Source organism: Zerene cesonia, chromosome 22, assembly GCF_012273895.1.
Source record: "Zerene cesonia ecotype Mississippi chromosome 22, Zerene_cesonia_1.1, whole genome shotgun sequence".
Lineage (NCBI taxonomy): Eukaryota > Metazoa > Arthropoda > Insecta > Lepidoptera > Pieridae > Zerene > Zerene cesonia.
In genome coordinates, this window is record NC_052123.1 from 1,663,835 (window position 1) to 1,672,915 (window position 9,081).

At 32.7% G+C, this 9,081-nt stretch overlaps 1 protein-coding gene across 1 annotated transcript in view; it reads left to right on the top strand.

Moving 5' to 3' along the window:
- The window catches only part of LOC119836027 (putative mediator of RNA polymerase II transcription subunit 26), a 9,754-nt gene extending 1,066 nt beyond the window's left edge, over nt 1-8,688 (top strand). The window contains exons 2-7 of the mRNA XM_038361196.1: nt 1,461-1,571; nt 2,972-3,184; nt 3,486-4,765; nt 5,624-5,702; nt 6,166-6,242; nt 8,585-8,688. Coding sequence (XP_038217124.1) covers nt 1,461-1,571; nt 2,972-3,184; nt 3,486-4,765; nt 5,624-5,702; nt 6,166-6,242; nt 8,585-8,654 — 1,830 coding nt within the window. The 3' untranslated portion in view covers nt 8,655-8,688. The remainder of the gene's footprint in view (nt 1-1,460; nt 1,572-2,971; nt 3,185-3,485; nt 4,766-5,623; nt 5,703-6,165; nt 6,243-8,584) is intronic.
- The last annotated feature ends 393 nt before the right edge of the window (nt 8,689-9,081 follow it).

Below are 9,081 nucleotides of genomic sequence, written 5' to 3' on the forward strand. Positions count from 1 at the left end.
GATGTGTGTGATTGAATTTTTGTTGTGGATCAATTGACTTATTAAGAATTGAAAGATTCATTTAATAACAATGTTTTATGTTATTGAAATTATCAGATCTATTATTAGTACTAATAATTAATTATAACTTATACTAAAAGTGAAATGTTAAAAGCTGATAAACTACCTATCGTGTAAATTTATAAAAAATACTGTTAGTTTGTTTATAAAGTAACGAAGATTAAAAGTATTTTCTGCCAGACTGTATTGTATCAGCATAACATTAAAAAATGATACGTATTTTTATCATCAAAATCTATTCATAAACAACATATTGCATAAAATATTTTTTAGAGACAGTCAAATCAGTTCAATTAACATGTGATTAAAATTCCAGAAAAAAATTCTTAAAATGGAATATCTAAACTATCGTTATACTCATTAATAAAAGGTCCATCTCCGTTTTGCGATGAGGTTGTTTTATAGTAAAATGAATAAACTGTAGAAGCAAATCCAGTCCATAGATAAAATAAAATGTAAATGTAAATGTATTGCCTCATAAAAAAATAATTAAACCGATTTAAAAAGAATTGATCGTTGAACGAACATTACCATTTCCTAATAATAAACTTCAAAAAATGTTTCAGAAGTCAATAGATAGTCAAAAGCTGTTGAGGTAGTTTAGTGATATTTTATAGGTAAAATGTCCTATGAAGATAACTGTTCTGAATAACGTCGGTCGCAAAAGTGTCTGGCAGTTATTGTAAAAGTTTGTTTTGTTTTATTACGGCAATAATTTACAACTGGAACTGCTCAAAATTACATCCTTGTGGGTGGCAATTATATAATTTACAAAGGTATTAATTCTCTAATTTTTGTGACAATTTTTCTTTTAAAAATCCAGCAAAAATTAGTTCGGTAGATATGTTATAAGGTTTTTCGGGTAATTTCGAAGGGAAATAAATCTTTCTTTTTTAAATAATAACTACCTTTATTTATTACTTATTTACTTTAAGTGAATATTGCAATTTTTTATAAAAAAAATGCGTTTAAAAATATTCTATGAAATATTATACGAAATTTCAATTTGGTTGCGTTAAATAAAGTTAAACTGATTAACAGTTAAATCAATTTAAACCTTAATTCGTTTCCTTAAATAAAATAATCTAAAGTGACTCATTATAATGTTAGCTATTTTCCAGTGAAATACCTGATAAAGTCCATTCATTTATTTCAGAAGTTTAGCTCAAACAAAAAACAGAGGCACAGACAAAACTTAATAATTAATTATCTTCGTTTGATATAAAAAAATACATCTAATAAATACTCCCCGTGATCACGTTAGAGCTAACTAAATAATAAAATAAATAAATTACGTTTAAAATCCGTTAAAAAATCTTTCAAAACTCGCGTAAAATCAAACACAATCTAACAATATTTTTGTCTATTCATTCAGATTTTCAAATTTATGTTTTTTTCAGGAACTATTGGTAGTAGTATCATTGGTGTTAAGTGGGGTGGTGTGTGAGGCCCCCGCTCCGTACCCCCCTAGTGGGTGGAGGCCGAGTGGACCATCGTTTGAATTACCACAGGTATGTAAAATGTCCTTTTAACTAATTTACTATCTTTATAGATGAAATTCTTGTGCCATAATGTGTGTAACTAAATTACTTTGTAACTGTGATCCATTTTTGTCAGATTTTTTGTAAAAATAAATCATCTGCCCTATACACATGTATGTATGTTTCACTGATTAATTTTTCTTTAAGGACAAGTAGGTTATCAGCCTTCAGTGCCCTGACACCTGATATTTGTTTGTATCCATATGATGTAGTGATGTGTATTTATATTATCCTTCGTCATATTTTTAATTTTTTGACTAACTCGCAAGATAACAAACTGACGAAAATTGTGATCAGTCCTATTTGCTTACATATACATCCTTTTTGTTAGATTATACCTAATACGACGCAGTAATGTATCATACTGTGATTTACATTTCCTAATAATCCGTCGTGTAGTTTTAAAATAAATCGAAGCTAATCTAAACTATCCTACATAATAGTTCCACTTCGATAGATTGTAATCTATTGAAATATAACGCGAGTATGATAACAATTTTTCAACAAATTACAATTTTACGGCAACAAAGAAATATAACATATACAGTATTCAGGTTTCCATGTTAAGAAGCTTTTAACAATAAGAACGGAATATTATGTATAATTTAACAACTGATAAATATTCAAATACAGTTAGAGAGGAGACGGAAGCAGTATTACACCGTTGAATATGTAGGTATGCAAACATTGTGCACTTAAATCTATACAACAAGTACTGTCAGCGGATTAAACTATATTTAATGGAGTAAATATACTCAAATATAATTGTTATATGCTGCGATTAATGTTGAATCTGTGTTGGTTTCATTTGAGGCATTCGTGCGCCTTTCACTGTACATAATTTATTTTTAAGGAAAATTTTTAAATTAATTGTCATTTATGTTTTTGCAATGTTTATTCTCTGTTAAAATTTTCTCCATGCGAGATTTATTTTCGGGGAAAAAGTGATAATGTATAAAATTCAATGATACTTGTCGAGTTATTTGATATTAGTTTAAATTTCGAACATAACTTCTCTCATATAAAGTAAGGGTGAACCTCTAACAGGATTTGACTAAGAAATAATGAAACAGTATGTATTTGTAAACTTTGTTTTTAATTTTTTTAGAAACAACTCAAACAAAAAACAAATTGAACACAAGCTGAAAATAAGTGACTGTCCTTATCAATAAATTTAATCTACCAATAAAGTAATGTTACCACTTACAGTATAGATATAATTAGACAGAAAATCAAGTACATTTCTTATATGACCCACTGAGTAGCGAACTAGTTGGGAACTGTGGTTCGGTTGTCGGTGGCTTCTCCCTTAAAACAATGTTACGTTACATTTTATGACTAATTTTGACAAACAATATTATTTTTTATAGCGACCAATCAAACAAGAGTACCTGCCAGTTGACCCTCGCAGGCCAGCAGTGAACCCCAACTTTGATGACGGAGTAGATGTCTCAGTGCAAGGCTTGCCCACTCAAGAACAACAACAGTTATTCCAATTGTCACCCGTCAATGGACAGCAATATAATGGCCCAAGCATAAATTCCGACATTAAGAACCTAGAACCTAGCCTTCAACGGCTCCAAGTAAGAGTAATACACTTATACGCTTCACTCCGCAACACAAATATTTCTCGTGCTTATGAATTTCTAGTGCAATTAAAACTTTATGTTAAATTTTACACATAATGCACTGTTTTCATTTAGTTGGACTGCAAACTTGCTATTCGAAAATACGATTTCCACGCACTAAAATTATTTAACTGGTAACTGGTATAGTTCAGAAGCAAACTTTAGCATAATGTTGTTCATACAAAAAGTTTACCATATGTATTTTACAGTATTATAAATTGTAAAGTTAGGAATATAAAATCATTTTCGCTTACAGTATCAGCAACAATTGCAGACAGCCCAACAGTTTGCTAGACAAAGAGAATTCGACGCTAGAGTAAAGACACCAGCTAACGGCCTTCCAAACCAACAATCTCCAAGACAATTCGCTTCGGAATCCACTACAACCTCAGAAAAGCCAAACTTCAAAAGCAACGCGGAGCCCACAACCGAATCGTTTGATTTGAACCAAGAAGAGCAATTGGACAATCCCAAAGATAAGAAAGAAAAAGTGTCGGTGGAAGTAACAAAACAGAACGTACAAGAATATCCCCCAGAGTTATTCTTAAGTCCTTTAACACAATTGAACGTCCAACCTCAATATGTTCCTTTGCAACAACTTGGTCAATTGAGGGCTCCCCTTTATTACCAGCCCATTCAGGCTGCACCAGAAAGTCAAGGATTTGATGGTCCAGCGCATTTAGCTGCCCTACCTTCAGTACTAGCACAAAGACAATTGCTAGAACAGCAAGCAGCAGCAGTGCAAAATCCTTCTTTTTCACAGAGCCCAATTATCGTTCAGCAAGATCCCGCTTTATTGCAAGAGCAAGTGAATCAATATCAACCGATCGTTAGTCAATACCAACCCCAAGTGCAATCTTACCCCCAATTTCCAGCACAGCCTGTTGTGTTGCAACCGCAGGGAGTGAATCAGGTCCAAGCGAATCAATTCGTTCAACCGGGTCAATATCAGCCACAATTCCAGGCGAACCCACAAGTGCCCCAACAAGAGGCAGATGCGGAAACAATTCAAACTGACCAACCACAAATGCAAGTGCAGGCGTATCCTCAATATCAGCAGCCCGCTCTGCTGCAACCGGTGAACCAAATTCAGCCAAATTACATTCAACCCAATCAATTTGTTCAAAGTCAATACGCCCCAGCTAATGTGTACGCCCAGCCAGATCCTTTCGCACAAAACGCTTTCGGTCAGCCTCAACAAAATTTTATTCAACCTCAACCAAACGCCTTCCCTCAAGCTCAATTCGGGGCTCAACAATTTGTGCCAGCACAGGCCAACCAGCCAGAACAAGACGTGGAGAATATTCAACAACAACCGCAAATAGTGTTTCAAAATTATCAGCCCCAAGTGTATCAGCCAAGTCAAGATCCACAAGCAATTGCACCCAATGGCGTGCAGTATTTCCTCCAGTCCCCGAACCAAGGCCAGGTTGCACTGCAAAGCGGGCTGAATGATCAGCAGGATAATGGATTGGAAAATGAAGAAGATGATGAAGGTACGAAGGCGACAGCTGTGGCTACGGCTTTTGGGGCAAGGTCAGTATAATATATTCGTATCAGAATACGTCTTGAATATTTAATGCTTATTGTGTCATACAATCATTGTCAATACGTGATAGTTTTATGATGGTCGGCTAATTTGTTTCATGGCTTTTCACGCAACTATGCGTTGGCAATGTAACTAAATGTTGGGTATTTCTAACTACCTCTTGCCCCTCGGTTTCGTTGTAAATATCTATATGTTACTAGCTGCACGCCCCTGCTTCGTTCGGATAGTATTTATCGTAATTGAAATAATATAAACTGACCTATCTTTTAAGTTGGAGCAAACTACACATAGTGTGCAGATTTTATTAACATCGGTTTAGTAGTTTAGGAGTCCATCGCGGTCAAACAATGTGATTCGTACCTATGTAAATAAATTACCTAATTTATATATACTGAGATGTTAATTATTTTTGGCTTTTAATTTGTATATAGTTTCACCAACCAACAAATTATATGTCGAATTAATTATATTGTAAAAGAATAGAATTTCTGGTACATTGTATACTTAAAACACAGCATCGTATTGGCATTCGTATTCTATCTTCCACTAAAACTTAAACACTTTTCGTAACTCATTAATATATTGTGTTTTATTAAGCTATTATCACACGACTTCAAGAAAAGGAGATTTTTTTTTATTTGTTGCCTTACACCTTTTTATTGGGTGAACCGATCCGAAGCCTGCCATGTGGTCCTATTTCAATTTAGTTTAATTCTGACCATTTGAAGTCGAATTAGTTTGAGTTAAAAGTAAGAATTGCTTCTTTTCTTAATAATTAGCTGTTCTGAAAATTGCCTACAATGGTTTATTCATTACATACCCATTTATTGTCGAATACATTACAGAACTCAACCACGAGTATTTGCCAGCTATGGCGCTCCCGTTCCAGCATACCAGACGACTACCGAGGCTGCCCAGGAGGAAGTGAGTTATCATTTAAATTTCCATTCATTATATTTTTAGTGTACTAAATATTTATACTAAGGTGGATAGTGTTACAAACGGTTTACAGTATATAATAAGATACTGTTTCGGAAAGCGCGTATTTGCTTAGCTCATGTGCTATTCTAGTAAATAAATTACATCACTTCCAATTACTCTCAAAAACCGTCTAGTTGTTTTCGCGTGAGAATTACAAAAATACATCCTAACAAACTTTCGCATTTATAATATTAGCAGGATCCAAATCTATTTCAATTAAAGGCTTCTTTAAACCTACTTTTTTATTGTAAATTAACCACCAGACAAATAGTATAGAGATTATTTCTAAACGTATTCCCAACAATAGGTTTTTAAAATCTATAGTAGTCTTTAATGTTTCCCCCGAGTAAAATGTACAAGTATTTGCGATAAACATCTGTTTACGATGTCACTGCGTTATTTACAGAATGCAACTGAAGACGGGCCAGCCATCGCGCAAGCAACTGCCGTGGCTACGGGTAGAAGGAAGAGCGCTAAGTTGAGGTAAAGTTGACTTTAATTGTAGAAAGATTAGGCGTAAATTTGATTGACATTGAGTGTCGTTTAACCTGTTTTGTAGTTGATATGCCGGGTTTATTGTAGTTTAAGATTTTAGGAAGTCTTATTTTGGATATATTTTATAAAATAAAAAATGGATTAAACATTAAAACATATGACAGGATAAAATTTACAATCAAGTGTGATAGAATTTTTGAAATTATGTTTATTATACGGTCCCATATGTTAGGAGAATAAATTGCCGTCTCTATGCAAGAGAATCATTTCTTTAGTTTGTCTATGTTTGTAGTTTGGATACCTACACCAGACTAAATCTTCTGCGTTATCTAGATTTCACTTAAAACAAGCAATTTGGCGTACGTAGGACGCTGACAAATTCGCGTAAAGTAAAATTGCTTACCGTGAAACATGAATCTTTGTATTTTAGAGGCAATTTTATACAACTGAGAAGGCAAATCATATAAAATCAGAGTTGTTTCCAGTATGTTTCATATACTATTAGCTAAGACTGTTTCATCTAATTTAAATTTGAATTACATATTGTCTTAATTGATTTTGGCAACAAATAATTTTTCCTTTTTTCCTTCCCAAATGCGCAATTGATATGTAAATTTTCATAAAAAGAAAACATCGAAATATACAGAAAATTTTGTATTTGACGGTTGTCCCCGATTTTCTTTAGTTATGTCGCACTGCTTACAATACACCCTGTATAAAACTCCAAAAAAAAAAAACGAATTCTAATTTCAAACTAGAAACATTCCTAATTACATTAAACGAACAACTTTTCATAACCGGAGTTTATTCAGTATCGTAAATACGTTTGGCTTTTATTAAATTCATTTTCCCTTACCGGCGCACAATTTATATTTCCTAACCATGTAAAATGTCTGTTTTTAGCTGGCAACCCGCCGCATCTCCTTGGCACACTCTAAATTTACTCAAAATAAGCGGCAGTTGCTTTCGCGAATTTTTTTTCGTGGCTTTTCAAGCGTTATACGAACTACCCTAAAGTTTTTCGTAGTTAGATGCAGTTTTTGCAGCCATAGAAATTTGTCTTTAGATTAATGAGTGAATTAATTTAACTTTATATCTAGTCAGTTATAATGTTGTGAATGAAGTCTATTGCATGATGGAATAGAAACCGGGAGTGAATAAGTGTCGTTCGTTATGTATAAGTATAGTATTATATTATCTGTGGTATAAGTAAGGTCATGTTTTACCTGAAAACACTAGTTTTTTAGATGTTTCTTTTAACAGTCGAGTTTAAAAAACAGTTAATTTTGTAAATATTTATTATTAGTTGCGCCCCGCGGTTTCACCAGTGTAAGTCTGTATACCGTAGGAATAACGGAATAAAAAGTTTATTCTAGTGGCGTGTCTAAAGTCTATGTGCTATTCTAGTTGTCCAGCTATCTACGTACCAAATTTCATTGCAATCGGTTCAGTGGTATTTGCGTGAAAGAGTAACAAACAAAAGCGTACACATACAAACTTTCTGATTTATAATATTAGTAGGAATCAATTATTTATCTATATAAAAAGAACAATACTGACGTTGTTGCATATTGTTTTACATTTACATTAAACGAACAGATTAAATTCAAACATTGTATACTTAGTTACTTTAGTCTCCCCGTAACCACGCTCGCTGTGAAGTGTTCGAATCGTCGGGTTAATAATATAATGAATAAATCGCGTTTAAAATCCGTTAAAAAAATCCGTTTTTATGTCATTGTATACTTTTGAAGGATTGGTGACAATATAATAATATCATGAGTTTATCTTATGATCCGGATAGGTATTGCCAGGATCTAATATTGTACTAACGTACTCTGTATAAGAGCAATCGAGTCAATTTAGGTGATTCTATCATTAAAGAATGTTTGACTTTTATTTTAACTATAATATTTATTTATATTATTATTTATATAATTATATTTATTATTCTTCAAGTGCACCTCCATACAGAAGAGCAATATATAATTAAATATACCACAATAACAAATAAAAAATAAAGAGCAACTACAGAGCTTGTTGCCGGCTCTGCTCTGTAGAAGCTGCCTTCCGAACCCGTGGTAAATGTTATAACTAACTGTGTGATATGACGATACAAAAGTGCTTCTATAGAAGTCTAGTTGAATGAATACATGTTTTAGTTTGAAAAAATAGTAACTCTCGATTACTGTGGCGGGATCACGGGTGGCCGAGAGGCTAGGCGTTGCTACGGTTTGGCAAAGAACGCGGGTTCGAATCCCGCCTCGTGATCAAATTTTTTCTATTCTTTCAAAATTTATCATAATAGCAACTCATTAAATTTTTTTCAGGAACCGTCGCGTTCGCCCCGTCTTCACCTTAGACAAATCTGGACATTTAGTATTAGCTCAAGACCAGTAAAATCTAGATTATAATGCGTACCGATAGCCAACATAAATATATAAAAAATTGGAACAAATTTATTCGTAAATAATCGAATTATTCACTCTATTATTTATTTATGCATTTTTTTATATTTCATGTTATTTACTTAAAAGCTCTAAAAATAAACAATAATAAATGAAATTGAATATAGCTAATACAATCATTTTTACAAAATTTCAAAATCCGGACGGTATTTTTAACTGTGTACTCAAATATTACTTGTATAAATCACAAAAACTTAGATATCTTTTGTTTATGTTATATTTATTAAATCTATTTATTCCTTTTACACATCACATATAACATGTTATTTCTCTTTTTCATTTAATTGTTTATTGAAAAGCTATTTAGTGATAGTAAAATATTTTTAAAAATAAACCATAAATTAGTTATTAATTATTAT